The sequence below is a fragment of the Heloderma suspectum genome, chromosome 1 (assembly GCF_057233095.1).
Source record: "Heloderma suspectum isolate Gila_16-S chromosome 1, 16-S_ref, whole genome shotgun sequence".
Lineage (NCBI taxonomy): Eukaryota > Metazoa > Chordata > Lepidosauria > Squamata > Helodermatidae > Heloderma > Heloderma suspectum.
The window spans coordinates 93,636,788-93,659,539 of NC_139458.1; the positions used below are offsets into that span (position 1 = coordinate 93,636,788).

Here is a 22,752-nt window from a genome sequence, read left to right on the forward strand (position 1 = left end):
TGTGGAGTTATACAAGTAACATTTTCTCTTCCACACAGAAAAGGGCAAAACTGAACAAGCTTTGATATCTGTTTGCTTTGAGTGTCTGATAAGAGAAGATGCGTAATATAATCTTCAGTTAATACTGAAATGTAATCGGATTTAACCAGACAAGAAAGCATTATCTGTGACACTATGAAACAAATACATATATTAACTCATCTATGCTTTCTTAAATTATTTACCTTCAGTAAACAACTGGTGCTTTAAAGGCAAGCTTGGACAAATATTACAGAGGCAGCCTAGCACCATATGGACAACACAGAGCCTAAAGCTCAATGGATACAGCATCGCTTTGCATGCAGCACCTACCAAGTTTGACATCTTCTGTTAAAAACAATCTCAGACAGCAGGCCTGAGAAAAGACTTTTTTCTGCCTGAGGCCTTCAAGAGCTAATGCCAATCGTAGTAGATAATATAAGCTTAGATAAACCAATTATATCACTCTGTATAACGCAGCTCCATATGTGCATAAGATCCCACATAAAACAAATGCAGCAGCAACTCCCCCGCTTCCTTTATTTACAGCGTATGTTTGGCAAATACAGTCTTTACAATGTAGTGCTAAAACACTCCTGTTTGTCTCTCTGTTCCATTCCTTTCATGAAAATCCACTATTCAGAAAAGAAATGGGCCATATATACACAACAGGTGCAAACAAGTTATTTCAGTTTTGGAAGTATATTAATATAGAAGATTCACATTAATAAAGAATATACTGTATTGAGAAATACATTTGGAATTGCATTTATGAATTTATCAACCATCTATCAACCATTTATCTCACGTGGCTTCTGTCCCTATCTACTTCTTTCTTGAATTACAGCTCTGCTTAAAATAATTCTTCTACATATTGGCGTTAGCACTGAGTTATAGCAGAGCAACTGCAAGGCTCGCTATTTCATTTTATTTTCCTTCAAGTCAAAGGAAATATAGCCTTACGCAATACATAATTAGTTTATGGAATGTACTAGTAGAAACATTATGTTCACTTCTAGTTTAGATGTCCTTGAAAGGGTATTAGACAAATTCATAGAGAAAACAGTTGAATATGAGAAGTTGGAGACAAACAAGAAGCTATTAGTTCTATGCTCTGCTTGTGACTATCCAGAAGCATATGGTTAGATACCAGGTGTTAAGACTAGATGGACTGTGGTCAAATCCAGCAAAGTTCTTCTTATGTTGTTATGGACTGAATGACGTATGTAGTATGAAGTTTCCATAGCTTCATCTTACCCATTCGATCACCAAGTGACATTGGCTCCCTATCTCTAAACCAGAGTTTTGGAACATGCAGCTCTCCAGATGTTGTTGGACTACAACTCCCATCATTCCTCACCACTGGCTATGTTGGTTAGGGCTCATAAGAGTTCAGTCCAAAATCTGGAGGGCCGCACATTTCCAACTACTACTCTAAACACTCAAAGTCCAAGAGCAACTAATGATGGTGTTGGTATGTTATTATGGGAACCTCTATAAATGACCATTTTACGTTCCATTCTCATCCATCTCTACTGGATGTGCAGGTGAAAACCAGCTCACCACTTGGCAGGATGACAGAGACAACCAACTTATTCTCTGGATAAGTAGCCCCCAGTGTAGTCTGGTTGCCTGTATGGGTTCTGAGTCATGAGGAAGCTCATGAGAAAACAGGCATCAGAGCCAGACTGTCAGAATTGCTCTGAACTGCCACATGATGGCAAAAAAGAACACATATGGGTAAAATAAAAAATGATGGGATTGGTTTTACTGTACTCCTTCCACACCCACCCCTTCAAGGTGGCAATAATGAAACATGGCACCATGGCATTTGCATCACTGCACTGGCAGGGGGCCACAGAAATGTATGAAGGGGTTTCCCCCTTCTGCCTCTATAAGAAGCATTTCTGAACAGGCTCTTCCCTTTTAGGTTGTATTGTAGAAGATAGTAATGGTGTTGTCTGGCTCAATCATCATAATCAATGACAATGTTGGGTAACTGGCTGATGATTGGCCAGTTGCCTTTTCTGAAAGCACAGCACCCGCTTCTAAGGATCTCCTGTCTTAGAGCCCACCTTTGGCCTATTTCCACACCCCAGAGGCTATGTTAATGTGAGTGGGAGCAGTAGGGAGAGAGATGGCCTAGACTACAAAATGACATGGCCTGGGTTAGAAAAATGGATTTCCCCCTTTTCTTGGTGGGGATGGTGGCAAGACAGGAAGATTAATTGGAGAGGATAGAGATGGTAAATTCAGTTGAAGGGGTATTGGTTTTGAAGGATCTGGATAGGTAATAGGGGTAACTGGTCAGGGATCTCTATGTGAAATTAACTGGTTTGCTTTCTATAAAATAGCATTGCAATAGCAAATGTGGTTCAGAAGAGTGGTTTGGTGTTTGGGGGCTCTGACCAAACCTGTTTAGCTTGTTGCCTTGGGCAATTCACTTCTCTCCATCTAGTGCAAAACTGTTTCCAACATTAGCCATCTGATCTTTAAAGATGACTTTGTGTCATGTTCCTCATCTGTAAAGTGAGTGTTTTCTGGAAAGTCTTCTACATGCTTAATTCCTTGAACATATAATAAGTACTATGTCTGGCTCAGCTCACTTTCTTGATGTAGGGACATCACAGTCAGTATGCTTTCTGACTATTGTGCCATTTTAAGTTTGGATAATGTTGATCTGTAGGGATCTGTTATTGTGCATAGGTGGTATTTGCTCGGTGGCCAAGTATTTATCAGAACGCACAGTAGTTGTACATTTTAGATGAACAAAGCCATTTTTCTTGGTCATTCCAACTGATCTGCCAAACCTGCTCTGATGGGAGTGACTTGGCAGGGTGGCTGAGTCTTGCAACACCTGCTGCTTTTTTTGAAGGATCCAGCTGCTAATCATAGAATCATAGAACAGTTGGAAGGGGCCTATAAGAGTCCAAACCCCTGCTCAATGCAGGAATCCAAGTCAGAGCATCCCTGACAAATGGCTGTCCAATTTCATCTTGAATGCCTCCAGTGTGGGAGAGCCCACCACCTCCCTAGGTCATTGGATCCATTGTCGTATTGCTCTAACAGTCAGGATGTTTTCCCAGATGTTCAGCTGGAATCTGGCTTCCTGTAACTTGAGCCCATTATTCTGTGTGCTGCATTCTGGGATAATCGAGAAGAAATCCTGGCCTTCCTCTCTCTTACAACCTTTCAAGTACTTGAAGAGCGCTATCATATCTCCCCTCAGTCTTCTCTTCTCAAGGCTAAACATGCCCATTTCTTTCAGCCTCTCCTCATAGGGCTTTGTTTCCAGTCCCCTGATCATCTTCTTTGCCCTCCTCTGAACCCTCTCCAGTTTGTCTGCATCCTTCTTAAAGTGTGGTGCCCGGAACTTGACACAGTAGTCCAGATGAAGACTAACCAGTGCTGAGTAGAGGGGAACTAGTACTTCATGTGATTTGGAAGCTATACTTCTATTAATGAAGCCCAAAAGAGCATTTGCCTTTTTTGCAGCCACATCACATTGTTGGCTCAGATTCAGCTTGTGATCGACAACAATTCCAAGATCCTTCTCACTTGTCGTGTTGTTGAGCCACGTATCCCCCGTCTTGTAACTGTGCATTTAGTTTCTTTTTCCTAGGTGCAGAACTTGGCATTTATTCCTATTAAATGTCATTTTGTTGTTTTCTGCCCAGTGCTCCACTGATCAAGATCACTTTGAATTTTGTTTCTGTCTTCCAAGGTATTAGTTATCCCGCCCAATTTTGTGTCATCTGCAAATTTGATCAGGATTCCCCGCACCTCCTCCTCCAAGTCATTAATAAAAATGTTGAAGAGCACTAAGCCCAGGACTGAGCCCTGCGGTACGCTGCTTGTTACCTCTCCCAGTTTGAGAAGATCCCACTGATAAGCATTCTTTGTGTCTGATTCTGTAGCCAGCTGTGGATCCACTGGATCGTTGTTTCATCTAGCCCACTTTGAGCTAGTTTGCTCATCAGGATATCATGGGGCACTTTGTCGAAAGCTTTGCTAAAGTCGAGGTGTATTATGTCTACAGCATTCCCACAGTCCACAAGGGAGGTTACCTGATCAAAAAATGAGATCAGATTCGTCTGGCAGGATTTGTTCTTGACAAATCCATGTTGGCTTCGAGGAATCACTGCATTGTTTTCAAGGTGCTTCCAGATGGATTGCTTTATAATCTGCTGCAGAATTTTCCCAGGGAGTGATGTCAGACTGACTGGTCTGTAGTTCTCAGGTTCCTCCTTTTTACCCTTTTTGAAGATAGAGACAACATTACCCCTCCTCCAGTCATCTGGCACTTCACCCGTCCTCCATGATTTCTCAAAAATAATAGAGAGTGGTTCGGAGAGCTCTTCTGCCAGTTCCAGGGGGTCATAGACCCTCTTTCGGGAGAAGACTGAGCCAAAGTAGGAATTGAGCACCTCTGCCTTTTCTTTGTCATCTGTTATCATTTTGCCATCCTTATTTAATAGCTGAACCTCCATTTCTTTCTTCTGTCTTTTACTATGCACGTATCTGAAGAAAGCCTTTTTGTTGCTTTTAGCATCCCTCGCTAACCTCAGCTCATTCTCAGCTTTAGCCTTCCTGACACCATCCCTGCAATTCTGTGCTACCTGCCTGTACTCTTCCTTTGTAGCATGGCCTTCCTTCCACTTCCTATATGTGTCCTCTTTGTTTTCAGGTCATCTCTAAGCTTTTTGTGAAGCTACATTGGCTTCTTCTGTTGTCTTCCACCTTTTTTTCTTGTTGGAATTGTTTGTAATTGTGCCTTGAGAATTTCGTTTTTAAAAAACTCCCACCCATCTTGGATTCCTTTTCTCATTAGAGTCACTTGCCACGGGACCTTACTTATTATTGTTCTGAGTTTATTAAAATTGGCTTTCCTAAAATCCAGGGTATGCGTTTGGCTGCACTCAGCTTTTGCTTCTTTTAGAACCAAGAACTCAAGTATAACATGGTCACTTTCCCCCAGAGTTCCTGTATCTGCTACTTGATCCACTAAGTCATCTCTGTTGGTTAGGATCAAGTCAAGGATAGCCGATCCTCTAGTTCCTTCCTCCACTTTCTGTAGGAGGAAGTTATTAGCAACACAAGTCAGGAATTTCTTGGTGGGGCCATGTTTTGCAGAATTTGTCTTCCAACAAATATCGGGGAAATTGAAGTCCCCCATTACTACTACATCATGCTTCCTTGAAATACTGGCAATTGGCTTTTCAAAAGCTTCATCCTCATCTTCTCCTTGATTGGGTGGCCAGTAGTAGACTCCAACCACAAGGTTCCTTTTGTCCTTTGCCCCATTTATTTTAACCCAGATGCTCTCAATGGAGCTACCAAGGTCATCCTCCTGTATTTCTGGGTAGAGATATATATATTTTTAACATATAGTGCAACTCCACCTTCTTTTCTGTTCCTTCTGTTCTTTCTGAACAAGTTATATCCTTCAATTGCTGTATTCCAGTCATGGGAGTCATCCCACCAAGTTTCAGTTACACCTATCAAGTCATAATTTCCCTCTTGTATTAAGAGTTCAAGTTCGTTCTGTTTGTTTCCCATACTCTGGGCATTAGTATATAGACATTGAAGACCATGTGCTTTATAGTCTGCCTTTCTTCCTACATGTCTTTGAAGACTATTATTGCGCACTATTAAAGTTGTTGTTGTGTCCATTGTGGCGCATGAGCTTTCGTCCATTGTTACCCCCAACTTTACATCTCCCTCCCCTATAAGATTCAGTTTAAAGCCCTCCTGATGAAGTTCTTCTCAGCCTTTCCCCATTACATTCGTATACTGAACCCTGAAAGACACCAGCGAACTTCAGTTGCTTTCAGACCAGTCAGAGACAACCTGGAAGCATCACATGGAAGCATCTCAGGCTATTAGGGATATTTGCATCAGGAGTCAACATTCTTCTCCTCTCATGACTAGTGGAGGAGAAAATCCTCATACACAATGGCCACTACAGAGAATTTTCCTTCTCAACACTGAAAAAAGATGCAAAACAGAGTGAACAAAGGATATCACGGTACTGACAGTGGAAAGATTTCTGTGATCTAAAGAAATCAACCACCTTTCCATCCACCTATCAAAAACACCTACGGTTCCTTTTCTAAGACAAGTGAATCAAAAGGTGTTGAATGGACTCAATATGTGCTCAGAACAAAAAAGTTAACAAAGTCAATGCAAGTTCTTTCTTAACTTGTTGTCTTGAAGTCATCATTGGTATAACTTCTAGGAAGTGACCAAAGTTTCACCAAGGTTACATTTATATCTTTGCTCAAGAATTTGGAATGAAGTCTCTGATGGGAATAAAAGCAAAGCCAACCCTTTTAACTAGCAAGCCTGTGTTGTCGACAGGCAGGCCACAAATCAAAATGAAACAAATAAATAAAAGATGCTCAGAGCAAGATACTCTTTTGTGTGTCTAGCACAGTGGGTACTTTTACCTAATATTATCCTGTAAATAGTAATATGAAGACATGTGCTGGCATGGTGTATTAGCAGCTTAAAACAAATATACTAGCAAGACGCCCATGTACAGAAACAAAGGCAAGGGATGGGCAAGTCTTTGCCTTAGAGCAGAATTGGGTTGTTGTTTGTTACTTGAGCAGCCAAAACAGTGATTTAAGGGTGCAATCCTATGCATATTTAGGCAGCAAAAAGTCCTAAAACTCCCAGTATGGCTGGCTAGGAAATGCTGGGAGTTGCAAGGCTTTTTTCCATCTCAACATGCATAGGATTGCACCCTTAATTGGGTAATTTTAGGTTCTGAACATAATTGGGGTGTGTGTGCCCCTCTTTAGATGATAATGTATATTACTTCAATTATTTCAAAATGTGGTATGCAAGCCCTACTGCATTTGGAGGTCATTCTGCTGAGTGGGAACCTGGACATCTGCCTGCGCTGATGGCACCAACAGGCCGAAACCCTGAAGACTGTATCATTGCTTCCCCAAGTTCCACACTGATACGCAGTTGCGTGCCCATGCAGTAGCTGTGCCGATGATCGCTCACTTCCCTGTTCCCATGTTCACCCCTATTAGCAGGAACCTCCATGTAAAGAAGGAACATGCTCCTGAAAACTGCATGCTGGGAGGACATAACGAAGACCGGATCTCTTTTTTGTCCCCTGCTTGTGATCTTCCCGAAGCAATGTGCCTGACTGCTTTCAGAGACAGAATTCTGGACTAGTTGAATCCCTGATCAAATCCAGCAAGATATTTTTTTTACCTTATTTTTGTGTTTTTTCCATTGCAATAAATCTACTGTGGACTAGGGTCTATCCAAGTGCAGATATTTCTTTCTCTGCCCCCTTCTCTGACCAATCAGTAGACTTATTAGCCATCATTAGGTATTTTTTATCTTTTCCTGGAAGTGAGTCAACTGCATCTGTGGCATTTTGTCCTCACCTCTTTTCAGCTATAACCTTGTAAACTTCTCCGCAAATGTATGGGAGTCATTAACCTTTATAGTTAAAAGTAAAGGGGCTGTGGAGACATCCCTGAAGAGGGAGCCCCAAACAGTGACTACATTCACGCGATCATGGTGGGAGAAAATACACTTATTTCACCAGCTACATGTGCCAGGCACAATTTGCATTAATAAACCTGTGCTAGTGTGGGTTGCCATGTCACACGAACCTGGGCAGTATAGCTTAGAGTGGGGAACAACCCTCAAATAAGCCATAGGCTGTTGTTGGGTTGTTGTCCATTCCCAACAAGCCATGCTGCCCGGTTTCGCATGACACAGTAGGCCACAGTAAGCCGGGTACCATGCAAAAATGGTGCCTGTGGGCACATGGCATGGCAATCCCCACGGCTAACTTAAGCCATGGTGGGCTGTTGAGGTGTGTGAACCAGCCCACTGGTGGTGCCAAAGACAAGGGTGGGTAGCGGATTTTGCCCCATATTGGGGCAGTTTGCATGTAACGCGGGGTTAATGTCCCTGTGGGGTTTAGCAAAGTGTGCCAGCCACCATTTTTAATATGCAAGCGGCGGTGGCACGCTCATAGCTTGCCATGTCATGTGAACCAAGCGTCGTGTGTTGTTCGAGGGGGTAGACAACCTGCAAATAACCCATAGCTTGCTTTAAGGTTATTTTACGGTAATCTACCCTTCAAACAACCCACAGCACCAGGTTTGAATGACACAGCAAACCACGACAAGCAGGGGCACCTGTGAGCGCCATGCAAAAGAGGTGCCCAGGGTGCTTGGTATGACATAACAGCCGCTAGTGCTAAATTAAGCCACAGTGAGCTGTCATGTCATTGTAGCCTCTTGACTTTATTTTATTTATTTATTTATTTCTATACCGCCCAATATCCGAAACTCTCACAGACTTTCTCTCACAGATGTGAATGACTCTTAATCCATCAGTCACACTGATGAACACTTTGCCATTTATGCAAAAATGGATTGCGGGGCGGGGAGGGACTGGCTTATAAAGAATCCAAAGCCAATACAAATTTCTGTTTTAGAACTGGGAGATGGACAACAAGAGCTGGCAAGTATCTAGTGTGAATCTACTCATCCTCAATGGGCAATGGTGTAAATGTTTCAGGCCCTCAAAGTGAGGATGGGAAGAACTTTTAGAGCGGCCTTCCCCAACATGGTGCCTTCCAAAGATTTTAGACTACAACCCCCATAAGCCACACCCAACATGGCAAATGATCGGGGTGATGGGTGTTGTAGTCCAAAACATCCAGACAGCACTAGGTTGGGAAAGCCTGTTGTATATTGTAAACTGCATACAGTTCAGAAGCTGCAGCTGGTGCAGAACGCGGTGGCTCGCCTGATTAAAGGCAGCCCCTGGCATGATCACATCACTCCGATGCTGAGGGAGTTGCACTGGTTACCAGTTGTTTTCCGGGCCAAATTCAAGGTGTTGGTTTTGACCTTTAAAACCCTATACAGTTTCGGCCCAGACTCTCTCAAGGAGTGCCTCCAGCAACACCAGTCAGGCCACTCAACAAGATCAGCCTCGGATGGCCTTCTCTCTGGTCCATCAGCCAGGACAGCTAGGCTGGTGAGGACGAGAGAGAGGGACTTCTCTGTGGTGGCCCCCACTCTGTGGAACTCCCTCCCTAGTGACCTCCGCCATTCCCCATCTTTAATGAGCTTCCGCCACACACTGAAAACTCGGTTATTCACGCAGGCATTTGGGGTGGGTTAGGGTATTTTTAAATAATTTTTTAATGTATAATTTTACTGTTTTAAATTGTACTGTTGTACATCACCCAGAGTGGCTGGGTGACTGACCAGATGGGTGATTAAGAAATTTAATAAATAAATAAAATAAACTCTTCAAGGCATGCATCTGCCATTTGTTTTCAGCTATAAAACACCATGTACACTGATGTTTATTATTTATATACCAACTCCTCACCAATGCACTTATCAAACACTATTTAAAGGGGAATCACTGAAGAACCTCTGGGCGGGTTCTCATATCACACTAAGCCACATCCACGAATAACCCTTGGTGTGTTGGCTGTTTGCTCATACTGCTGTGTCCTTTCTAACTGCTGCACCATCCTTATGCACTGCACACACATGGGTAATAGGTCCTGATCTAGTCGGTGATAGCTGCACAGATATCTCTAGCTTCCCACCATGCCACTGCTTCGGATGCTGGATTCAGCAGAACCAGTGGGGGATCATTCATCTGCCCATTTATGGCAATGGTACTGTTCTCAGCCCCTGGTTCTGGAAAGTCAGGGTTGTCCTCAAGGGGTGCATCCCCCACCCCCCAGACTTGCAGATGTTGTGCAGGATGCAGCAAGCAGCAATCACATCTGAGACGAGGTCTTCCTCCACATCCAGAAGTGTGTACAGTGAGTGCCAGCATGCCTTTAAGCAGCCAAATGTGCACTCAACAGGGAGACTAGCACAGCTGTGGTAGCAGTTGATGTTTTTCTGCATGGCCATCCGTGGAGCCTGGTATGACGACATGAGACGCAGGCAAAAACCTGGTCACTGAGGATGAGGGGGTGCACAGGATGCCTGTTTACCATGGTGGGAAGGGGGGTGAATGATATGCCTGTCTCTAGCTTATCTGCCAGTGGTGAATTCCAAAGATAGCAGTATCATGGCTTCTCCTGAAAACCCCAGCGTAAACATCCATAAATTTCCCCTTAGCGTCCACAAGTGCCTAGAGCACCATGCTATAAAAACATTTACAGTTGTTCTGGGTTCATGCTGTGCTGTTGCCCACCAGGCTGCCCTTCTCGCAGCAGAGTTAAAATATGTTGGGCTGCTTGTACTCAAGGAATATATTGTTGGTGAACTTGCCCCAGAAAGGGGACCAGCAGGTTTTTATGGCAGCAGGGATGAATTTGCAGGAGATAGTATAGACTCTGCCTGGAACACTTTTTGGGGTGGTCCAGGATCTGGGGGTCTTGAAATAGTTGCAGACGGGGCCCTGCATGGCATGGGAGTACTGGAGACAACTGTCCGCACAGTGGGCTTGACGTGCCTAGAGTCGGGGAGGAGGAATCACGGGTTGGAGACTGTCAGCCCTTCAAGGGCTGGTACCTGACTCTCGGAGAGTGGGCTGAGCAAATGCCGCTGCCAGCAGCTTAACCACGAGTTATGTCCCACCAAGCAAGAAGGATAGTTGCAAGTCTGTCGTAAAATGGCATGGCATAAAGCGAGATGCCTGAGCGCTTGTGATTTCCTTGAACTTTTCCTTCAGCCCATACAGCTTCTCTTTGCACTGCACGGGTAACATCAGCTTGGAGAACCAGGGAAAAAGGGAATCATGCCAGGTGCTCTACAGCTGTTCCTGGGCCGCTGGACCTATCCAGTCCAAAGGCACAGGAGGCAGCCACCTTGCTGAAGCTAAGCAGGTCTGGGTCTGGTCAGTGCTTGGAGGGGAGACTACCTGGGAATCACATGTAGCCCCCTTGAGTTCCATGATGGAAGAAAGGTGGGATATAAATGTAATAAATACATAAATAATAAATACATAAATTCAGCCTCAGTCCAGAAACGCGTCCCAACTCTCTGATGTACTCCCTCCACCTCGCCAAGGCAACAGATGCATCATGACCAGATTCCTGTGATGCTTGTGTAGGGATCTTGAAAGAGTGGTGGAGAGACTTGGCATCCACCTCCTCTACAGGATCCATGGCACACAGGGGGAGCAAGTCACTTTAGCAAGCAAACTCTGCGAACTTTGTGGACTCCACCTGCTATAGTACTTGAAGCAACTGTGTTTGGGTTGAGCTATTCCCTGCCAGGAGTACAGATAACATAGTAGTACTTCCCACTACTTCTCGTGCATGGACAAGGCCATTATGGGGGAGATTTCCCCCATAATGCATAAAGCATCGCTGGCAATATTTCACAAAAAGGGGGTGATGTTAATATCGGCCCCCTACCACTGATCAAATGAAAAGAAATTTTACACAGCACATCATGGTAATGGATAGGACAATATGAAGTGTCAAAAGAATCCAAACTAACTTTGCTTCAAATATTTAGAGGTTTACTCTGCGAGGAAGTCCTTTGGAAAACCATGCTGTAGGGAAGGGCCCACTGAAGACACGAAGAAAGTTGGGAGGATAACAAGCTCCTTCAAGGTTGCTATGTAGATTACACACAGCTGGCTCACATGGGTTAGAAGAAAATACGTTGCTGAAAAGTGGAGCAGGAGGTGGGGGAGGAGGCTGCTGAGGGAGGAGGGAGGGCTCAGGCTGCCACAGTGCAATTTGTTGCTAGGCAGCCTTTGGCAACCAATATCATCACAAGGAGCGGTAGCATTTTTTGCTGCTGTTGCCAAGCAGCTCTATAGCCAACTGCCTCAACCCACAATAAAATCGGTCTCCTGGGTTCAGACAACATGACAAGCCATCGTGGGCAAGAAGAACCCCACAACAAACTATCAGTTCTCGCCATGGCTTGTTCCTGAAAAATAAGCCACCCCACAGAAAATGCTCCAAGTTCAGATGACATGACATCCCAGCATGATTGACTGCCCATGATGGGGTGTTGTATCGTGCAAACTTGGGTCTCTGTGTGTGTATCCCAAAAAAATTATGGAGAGAGAGATTCAATGTATAAATGTTTATATGCAAATGCCAGAAGCTGCCAAGCCAAGGTGGGGGAATTAGAATGCTTGGCAGTAAGAAGGGAATACAGATAGAGCAGGTATATTAAAAATGGTTGAACAGTTGAGGTTCAGTAGGATATGGTTATTGCTAGACACAGCATGTATAGAAAAACAGGGAAATCCATTTGGGGGTATTTTTCTGTTTGTCAAAGAAGGCAAAAGGTCCAGCTAAATACAAAACTTAAGATGTCAGTGCTTTAGAACAATTAGTTACGGAGCTGACTAGAGGGGAGGAAACTCTGGACATAAACCTTAATGGTGCCCAGGATCTGGTGTCAAATACAAGCATTGTTAAACCTCATGGGCATCATGACTACAGTGCTATAAAATTCAACTTTTTATTCAAGTAGAGGGTTGCCCAGCAAGTACAACATACAGGCAGCATTGGGGGTGTCGGGGGTGTCAGTTGGGGGGATGGACTGTTTCCCCCATGGTTACTTGGAAGAAAAGTACTTGTCACATGCTTCCCAGTCCTAAATGCACTTTGTACTTCTATGTCCTCCCCAGTATGTTTTTCTTGTGCTGCTGTTGTCCATTTGTTTTCAAACAAGGACACTTCTTTTTGTAGGCCCTTTACAAAAGCTCTAAGTGTCAAACACGTTGTGCAATGACAGTGAAAAGGACAAATTCTGCGTTTGGTATTACTAGGACAGGGATTGAGAAACAAGATAGCCAACATCACAATGCCTTTTATGTAAATCTATGGTGCAACCACATTGGAATACTGTAAAAAATTCTGGTTGCTCCATCTCAAAAAGGATAAAACAGAGCTGGAAAGTGTAGGAAAAGGTAACCATAATCATTAAGGGGCTTGAGTACTTTCTGTATGCTAAAAGGCTAAACATTAAGGCTTTTTAGCTCAGGAGAAAGATAATGGAAGGGAGGGGAAGTTCAAGAAATTACAAATGGTATGGAGAAAGGAAGGAAATTTTACTCTCATAATACTAGAGCTTAGGGTCACTCAATTAAATTGATTGGCAGTGGATTCAGAATAGCCAAAAGAAAAGTATTGCTTCACATCATGCACAATTACATATGGAATTTGCTGTCAAAAAGATCCTTTTTTTAAAAAAGAATTAGACATGAAGGATAGGTCTACCAACTGCTATTAGCCATGATGATAGACAAATATGAGCTTCATGTTCAGCTGCCAGGGAGCAAACACTTAGTGAGGGCTCTTGCCTTTATGCCCTGTTTGTGTGCTTGCCAGTGTGTACCTGGCTGGCCACTGGAGAGTGAACTACAGGGACTCTGACCTAATCCAACAGAGGCCTTCTTACATATTCTGCCTCAACATTATCTGAATGTGCCTTTTATTGCCACACCTCTTATATTACACTATATTACACTAAGCGATTGATAAGTCTCCTGGTTTTGCTGCAAGCCCGTTTCTGCAAAACAACAACAACAACAAAGAGTGATGCGCTGAATTTCTTAAGATTGCTCATCTTAACCTGACCAACTACAGAACTCTAAGGCAAAATTTAATAGGCATTCTGTTGGTATATATTTCTGGCATAGGAAGCCTCCTTTACACAAGGGAAGTAGAATGTGGATTCTTCATCTATCTTATATGTGGCAGCTATAAACAAAGTGACAAAAATAGCTGCCATAGAAAATTCATAACAGCCTGGAGGTAGTAATAAAAAAATATAGACCCATTCTAGGGAAGAAGAGAACACCATCTCTGCCTCCTTTAAAAGAATAAAAAGGGGCTCCGTATCAAGAGGACTGGCCCAAAATATTCTGCTGCCTGAGGCAAAGGACAAGAGGGTTGGTGCACCACACACCGAAACTAACTGGACAGGCAGCTGAATACTACTTCAGCACTGGTGATGGGACAGTCCTCTACTGCACCACAGGGCAGCAGGCTAGCTTAAGGGTGTGCAGGGCAAGCGGTGTGGCATACACGGTTTTGTTATCCAACACCTTGCTGTTGCTTCCTCCTACGTTCATCATCCGCCACTGCCTAAGGCAACCACCTCACTCTGCCTAATGCTAGGGCCAGCCCTGCACATCAAATACCACAACTCTATTTTTTAAAGCGCATACGTGTTCCCTCCAACTTGAAAGAAAACTGAAGTCAGAGGTTTACAAGAATGTCAAAACCCTTTATACATATCCTCATTCACATAATCAGATACAAAATCTTGCTGCAGTCAAGCACTAGAATCCCACTTTAAAATGGATGGAAGCAGTTGGCCTTGTGCCCTTTCAAACCACCTAAGTCAATTGGGTATCAACATAACCACACGCAACTCATAATGGGTTATTGCTTACAACCCTGCATATCCTTTTGGAAGTTTAGTGAATTTGTGGCCACCTCTAAATGCTGACAAGCAATAAAGGAGGCTAAACTTCTGCATCCATCATAAAGCTTTACAGCCCTCTGCTGTTAACTGCTTCATATGCTCTTTATTTACCTCAGGCTTGAGCAGAGCTAGCTCATTAAAGGTGTTCAGCTGCCTTGTGAGCTCTGCCATCTCAGTCATCAATTTTTCCATGCGGACATCTATTTCAGCCAGAACTTCTGTTGTGTGAGCAGTGGCCAATGCTTCTTGGAGATCCACCAGGTGGAGAGCTCTCTGTTCCTCTTCACAAACCAGACGCCGTACTTTGTCGAACTCTTGCTGAATGCACTGCTTCATGTCACCTTGAGTCACCTGAGGTATAAAAGAATAATGGGCTTTTAGAGAATTGCTGACAAGTTTACTAGAGAGCTACTGCCTGGAATAGGGAGAATCTGAAATCTACTCAGGGCTCTGGAGTGAAACAGTAAATTCTGAAGAACAAATAATAAACTAGTTAATATTTATAATAGTGCCTTTGAATGTTTCAGGCGATTCACATCTCAGCAATCCTTAAAAATAGCCCTGTAATGAAGGCCAGTAATACTTTTCCTTGGGGGCTGGGAGGTGGAATAAAGTGGATTGACTAAGGCTAAGTAAGCTCAGGCTCTAAACCACTATTAAACCCTAAATATTAATGTAGAATAAGTATAATATGAAATATTATACTTATGATATTAAAGCCATCAAAATACATTTCCAGGAAGGGAGTGGTGGTGGTATTGGAAATGGACATTATACCAATTACCAGACATGACTGGCAACATGGCTTGTGGTTGGTAGGAACAAGAAAAGACTACTTTCTCTTCCAGAACTTTGCAAAATAGCCAGCAGAATGCTAAAGCATGTTCACAAGAGGAGCAGGGAACAATTGGCCATGAACTGTGACCCACAAGCCAGCAGCTTGGGACAAATGTCCACCTTGCCTAATTTAGCAACCTGTCATAGATGGAATGCTAGCTCACAGATCTCCTCTAAACAGAGAGAAGGATGAGTGCACCTTAATAAGCAAATTTCAAATACAGATATAGATCAAACCAGGATACCTGTCAAATTCATAATGAAAACAAATCTTATCTCAATTCAGTTTTTGAATAAAACTGGAATCTGACTCATTACTGTGATGGAAAGGCTCTACTCCATCCCTAGAATCAGGTAGAAGTAGGGGTGTACATGTGTATCAATCTATCTACAGAGAGAGAGAGAGAGAGACAGAGACAGAGACAGAGCAGAGACAGACAGACAGAGACAGACAAACATCACACAGTGACAGAAAATCTCAAACCAAAAAACAGCAGCAATGCATTCATTACACCGACAGCTGATGTTAACACCTCTTATAGAAAGTTCTGCTAATCCTGAAGAACATCCAGTTTCCTCCAAGCAAGAGCCACAAATTCAGTGCATAAATTCACACTTCCTAAATAGGATGTCTTATTTAGAGCTTTCTGAATAAGTTTCAGCTTTTTGAACAGTTTTAGCTTTGATTAAGAGTTTTTCTGTTTATTCCCCCACCGCCCATACATGTTTGTCTTCTAGTGGATATACAAAAGTAGAGGACATAGTTCCACATGGAAAATGCATTAAGAAAACTAACAGTGCAATCCTATGCATGTCTACTCAGAAATAACTCTGAGTTCAGTGGGACATACTCCCAAGTGAGTAGGATTGCCACTTTTGCTAGGAAGAGGAGGCCGGAACACACATGCCCAAGGATGCTGCTTTTCTAGGACTGTGGCATGGAAGTTAAGTATCTGCTTTCTAAGCACAAGGAATGCCTGTCAAAGAACCAGCAGGCCTGCTTTAAGAATATGTTAGAAATGAATGTTCTTCCACTGGATCAGCCAAAACGGCCTCTCCAATTCTGTCTCTATGGCTGTATGATTTCTGCAGCACAGCACGCGAATACGAACTGTCAGCGAGTAACCTATAAAAACTGAAGTTGCAAATCACAGATGGGCACTATTTTGAATACTGGAAAAAATGTACATGCTGTAAAAAAGTGGGGGACAGAGCTTGCAAAGCAAGGCTACCAAGCAGATTCTTTTTATGCATCAGTTTAATTGCAGGTGAGAAAAAAAATAAAAACAAAAACTTAAACACTAAGAGTACCAGCAAAAGAAGTGTTGCCCTGAGAAATCCCAATAGTCAAGTACCAGATTTTTCTGGCAAGGTTGCTGTCACCGGGGAGCAGAAGCCACATTCTCTCTTCAATTAGCCATGCTGGATTGTGACAAAAAAAGTTTTTTAAAAAAAAGGTCTTGTGCTGAGGTTTGCTTGGAAATTGCTCATGAAGCATTCTCTGGAGGGGGGGAAAAAATCTTGCACAGGTCAAGGGAAGGAAACAGAAAAACAGAATGCTGAAACAGCTTGCTTGCTTCAGAAACACTCATCCTATTAGCCAGATATCCTGCAAGGTATAAAGCCCGCCAGCCCTTCACCTTCAGAAGAAAGCATTGAAATGATGGTGCAATTTCAAGGACAGATTTAATAATACAAATTAAGGGGAAACATATTTTAGACACTCATATGAATGGGCCTTTATTTAAACAGTTAAAATACCTTCCTTGCTTTTCTAAAAATAGTTCAAAGTAGTTTGGAGAAGAACACAATGATGCTATTAGAAAAATCCACTAGCTATAAAGAGGGAAAAAAACTGAGCTCAGAGAAACACCTGCTGAAAAAGCAAAGGCTACTAGCCCTTCTAAAACCCTCATAAGGAGGCAGACTTCCTAACCTCTTCAGTAAGAGGCCTTCAAGGGATGTACCATGTAGAGTACATTGCAGTAACCAATCCTGAAAGTTACAGGTATGCATGTGTCAGCATCGCAAGGCTCACCCTATTGAAAACATGACAGAGCCTCTGCACTAAGTGCAGATTGGGGGGTAGGGAGGAGGAGGGAAACGTAATTCCTAACAACTCCTGCCTGCCACTAGAAGCCCTTGTGAATCCTATTTTTGTCCTATAATCAGGATGGAACCAAGAATGAGAGAAAAAGTCAAAGAAAGTTGAGATTATTCCAAGTGATGCAGATTTGCCAACTCCCATAAAGCTATTGTTGCGAGTCACCCTGTTATAGCGTGACCTATAAATATTGTCTGTTGTTGTTCAGTCGTTCAGTTGTGTCCGACTCTTCGTGACCCCATGGACCATAGCACGCCAGGCCTTCCTGTCCTCCGCTCTCTCCCAGAGTGTGCTCAAGTTCATATTCATTGCATCAGCGATGCTACCTAGCCATCTCATCCTCTGCCGTCCCCTTCTCCTTTTGCCTTCAATCTTTCCCAGCATCAGGGTCTTTTCCAGAGAGTATAAATACTGTTAATAAAGAATAATGCCTACCCCTCCTCCTACTTCCATAATGCTCTTTGGCTATTTTAAGGTTAGAGTGCAATCCTATGCAAGCTTAGACAGAAAAAGGGTATGGCTGGCTGGGGCATGCTGGGAGTTGTAGGCCTTTTTTCTGTCTAAACATGCATAGGTTTGGTTTGCGCCCTTAGTTACATTATGTATTGCTTTACACTATCAAAAGGAGTCTCAAAGCAATTTACAAATAAATAAAACCAAATACAATATACAATATGCAACATTAATTAAAATCACACAAGTATACGAAAGTAAACGTTACGTTTCTGACATGTTATTTGAACCTGAAGCGTTAATCCCTAAATAAAGCATGTTAAAACTTTGAAACCCTATGAATAGGCAAGATGAGGCTGTGCAATCAGCCTGCCTCATTCACAGAGACCAGGTTCGCATGATCAAATAATCCATGGTTAAACCACCCAGAGTTTTAACCCAACAACAAACCAGAGTTCCATGTTCACACATCATGACAACAACTCACGAATGTGGCCTTTCTGGGTTGTTTCAGAAAGTGGAAAGTGAGAAGCGCACAGGAGGCACCACACTCACTGCTGCGCAGCCACAACTGTACTGTTTAACCCAAAGTTAGCTCTTTCGTGTGAACCAGACCAGCATTTCACAAGGGGGTCAAGATGTCATCTTCCACTTGTATCATTCCTGTGGCTCCCCACTACTACTTCTGACGTTTTTCTTCCCACAAAAGGTCAGCTAAGGAAGGAGACAAAAGAGCTACCTAATGTTTTTTGATTGGTAGTGCTATGAGCAGTCCCCTTTTGGAAGCACCCTACATACATGTGCATATGATTTTATCAATTTCAAGCATGCAATTTTCTTTCAAGCATGCAATTTCAAGCATGCTTTCCCCACCACTACTCCCTATTCCCTACCCACCATGTGTGTGCCATTGAGCTACCCACCTTCCTGCTGTTTCCAAGCCATGACAACTACTCTAGGTCTTCTTTTTGTTTTAAAAGACCCATTATACCTTTCAGGGCTTGTTTAACCCATAGTGATTGTGTGAACCGAACCAGAGAGACGTGCACATAAGCAATGTAGAGCTACAGCATGTATCCAGACTTTAAAACTGTACAAGGCAGCAATTCTCATTGCCAGTCACACATATACATACACTTTGGACACTGTCTTTCGATAGCAAAGCAAGAAGTGAGTGGGAAAGTGTGTGTGTGTGTGTGTGTGTGTGTGTGAGTGAGAGTGAAAGAGAGAGAGAAAATGAATATATGTATGTGGAGTGGGGGGAGACTCAGGCAAAAAGTACGGATGGAACATGACTATCCCTGAATCCTTTTTTGCAGGCTGATTTGCATTATTTGTTTTGAATATAGGACTTCCTTGGTGCAGAGTGGTACAGCCCTGAATATATGTCGCTGTTACCCTCTCACACATTCATTCAGATTTCTGTACAACACAGAAGCAAATACCACACAGCAGGGGGGCACCCTAAACCGATCCCTTAAAATACAGTGAGGAGCCTGTTTCAGTTAAAACTAGATTTACCATTCATGAATCAAAGCAATTCAAAGAATTTCAGATTACTCATTCACTGGCCTTCTAGCCCGTCTGTTTATAAAGCAATTTTGTTCCATTTGGAGTGATGCTTCTGACAACTGCTCAGCAGCTCATTAGTGCACCATGCATTTGCCTTTTGATGGTACTTATCAGGCCAACTTGCCAAGATATAGATGTGGTTAATGTACAACAGATTCATCAAAAGCATTTTCTTTTTTTAAAGGAGATGCCACGTCTGGGTAGTGAGCCAACATCTCTAGAATGTGTCCATTTGTTCTGAAAATTGGAACAGGTGCTGGAGTCTTCCCGTTGTGCTTCAACATAACTCTTCCTCCACACACAAAGTCTCAAAGAAATCATTTTATTGAATGAGTATGTTCCCTCTGTGCATAAGAAGGGTCTCCAGGTAACACTTAAGCTACATTAGGGATAGGGAGCACTGACTTCATGAACTATGCTGGCCCACCACTAGCTGCTTTCTTCACATCCTATACCTTAAGTCAGCCAGAGGGAGGCAAGTCTGCTTTTAGAAGAATCACAAAGGCAGTGGGTGTTTGACTGCAACATAGGAAGTTGGAAAGGCCTTTTGTCACAGACATTACTTTTGTACGACAGATTGTTAGGTTTACGGAGAAACGTCTCTTCTCCCTACTCCTCCAAAAATACCCCCTCGTGCTTCGATGGAAAAGTCAAATATATTGGCCTCCGTGCCCAAGTTCCTTTTTTGGTTTTGGTTAAAAAAAAAAAAAAAAAGAGTGCAAAGGCAAGATATTGGCAACAACAACAACAATCAGCCAAAGAAGCGACTGCATCTATACCACAAAAGATGCTCTTTTTGAATAATTATAACACATTAACTGTTCAGTACAAGCACATGTGTGACCCTCAAAATCAATCCCATTTTAATTTCCAAATTATTCAATCTATCTGAAGTATTTATAGGAAATCATCCCTTGGGGAATTCTCCTGAGCAGGCCCACTGAAATGAATGAGACCTAGGCCACAGCACCGTAGTGTTTCTCTACTAGTGCCATTCTATATGAAGCTTGAACAGAAGAACTTAGCAGTGGATTACGCCCATGCTCATATCACTGCACTCACACAAAAAACAAAGGAGCTCTGTCAAGACTCAAATCTGCCCATCCCTGATCTAAAAGGTGAGATAGTGGCATTTTCTCTGCGGCAGTCCACTACAGATCAAGAGTGTGTGTGCAGGTGGAGAATAGCTGTGTTGGGAAGATTACAGATCAAATGACATGAGTGTTCAAGGCATTGACTCTTTCACAGATCTTCCTTCTCTCCTGCTTTTCCCTTTTATAGCATGCATATGTGCAACACACAGGATGCTATATGGCAGGTGGATCAGTGCATTATTTCAGACTAAAAAATAATGAATTTTGTTATTAAATCATTCTGGGTCTGTTCCCCTCTTCCTGCATTTCAAGCTTAAAATACTTTCTTCAGTGCAAATAAGGCATTTCAGTGCAATCTGAAGTGTGGGGACAATTGGAAGAATAAAGGTTCTGTCATAAGCAGCTCTCAGTTGCTTTCTCTCTATTATCATTGTAAAGTCCTATGAGTAGGTACCAAGGGCTTTTAAATTAAATGTCAAATACAATCTAGCACTGAAAACACAAAGTGGTGTTGCCCAAGGGGAAAAAGAGCTTGACAAGCCTTGCTCTGCTTGTCAAAAGTGGCATTTTCCTCATAATTATCTGTTTGCACAAATGAATCATCATTTGGCAGAGAATATTGCTGGAGACTCGAAATAGCACGACGTGCCTAAGAATTAAAAAAAGAAATGAGCAAGAAAAAGAAAGATCTGAAATTTCTTCATGGTTTTTAAAGCCCATGTTCTTTGCAAATGAATATGAAGATAATGGTTTGATGGCTTCTCTCTTTAAAAATTATAATTGGCTCTTGCCTCACCAAGCTAGGTGAACCATGGCAAACATCCCGTATGAAGGAAACAGGGTCTGTGTGAAACAGACCTTCATGTGTTTATGAAAGTGTATCCACATGCAGGGATCAAAACTTTGATAAACATTTAATAATTCCAAATTTATAACTGACTCCTGAAGGGAACATACGCCGCTTGCAAGCCAGCCAGGTCAATCTCAGTGTTATGGCCCAGGTTTGGCTGCCACCAAAATTAGCGGCCTTGTGTCTCTTCTTTCTGTCCTTCCTGTAATATTTAGTAATGTGTGACATGAGCCCTGTGCAGATGTTCTAACATACACACCTCTATCCATGTATAATCAATGTGTATTTTACTCTGAATGTACATTTGTTAGTTCTCGTGTTGAGTTGTACACATATTGGTCCTTGAGGTGGTGAGTTCATGTTGATGCCACCTGCTTATGTATACCAATAGAATCAGGTTTCAAGATGATATATTACTATGTGTTGATTTATCTCTGAAAGGTACCAATTCGTCATGCGACCTAATTTTTTAAATAAAAGAATACAAGGAAACACTAGCCTGATGAACACTCGTCCGTTTATTTATTGATGTTCCCATCTGGATATTGCCACATAATGTACAGATAGTGGTACCTAACTCAAAAGTTACCAACTATACCACCCTCATTTTAGTGGCAAAATACAGGAGAACAACATTTTGTGAAGTTTTGCTTTTCTTCATTAAAAGCTGGCTATGTGGGCTTGCAACTAAAACTCTCTTAAGCAGTGCTCCATCTTTCACCAGTAGACAGCCAATAACCTGGTAACGACAGCCCAGAGTATGGGTTGTTGCCTTACCCAGAGTTTACACAGGTTTATCTGCCATACGATCGTGCAAAGTCCTGGTTGTTTTTTGAATTCCTGGGGTTTTTATTCCCCCTTCCTTCAGCCATTCCCTCCTTGTATCCCAAATGCTTTTGCAGCACTGTAGTACTGGCATGCAGAGTGGCCAGTTTTGTTTTAAACACTCTTGCCTGCTGCCTCTGTAGCCAGGCAAAACAACCCATGAGCAAGTCATGGTACTGGGTTCACACACAACTACAACTCATAGTTAAAACTACCCAGAGTTCACAACCTAGCAACAAACCATGGGTACTCTTCCTGTTTTTTTGTGGTTAACAACCCATAGTTAGCCCATAGTTCCAGGTTCACATGTAACAACAACCCAGTATTCAACAACCATACTCAGGGTTGCTGTTACATGTGATATAGCTCATGCGTGGATGTTGTAACTGAACATGTGACTACATGTTATATGCATGCTCAGAATACAAACACATGTGCAACAAAATTTCACCATGTTGCAAGCTAATCTACCCCAGGTCATTGATTTGCAATGCAATATTACAACACACTGTCCATTACTAAATGTTACCAGAGGAGATGACAAAGAAATACTGAGCTGCCAGTAAGGTAAAA

General features: G+C 42.6%; 1 protein-coding gene across 5 annotated transcripts in view; it reads right to left on the bottom strand.

The window, feature by feature from the left end:
• Nucleotides 1–22,752, bottom strand: part of TRIM44 (tripartite motif containing 44) — a 128,328-nt gene that overhangs the window by 71,964 nt on the left and 33,612 nt on the right. For all 5 annotated transcript variants that reach the window (XR_014790411.1, XR_014790414.1, XM_084851276.1 and 2 more), the window contains exon 3: nt 14,556–14,795. Coding sequence is in view for 3 of the 5 variants with exons in the window: in XM_084851276.1 (XP_084707402.1) it covers nt 14,556–14,795 (240 nt within the window). In the remaining 2 variants the exon portion in view is untranslated. The remainder of the gene's footprint in view (nt 1–14,555; nt 14,796–22,752) is intronic.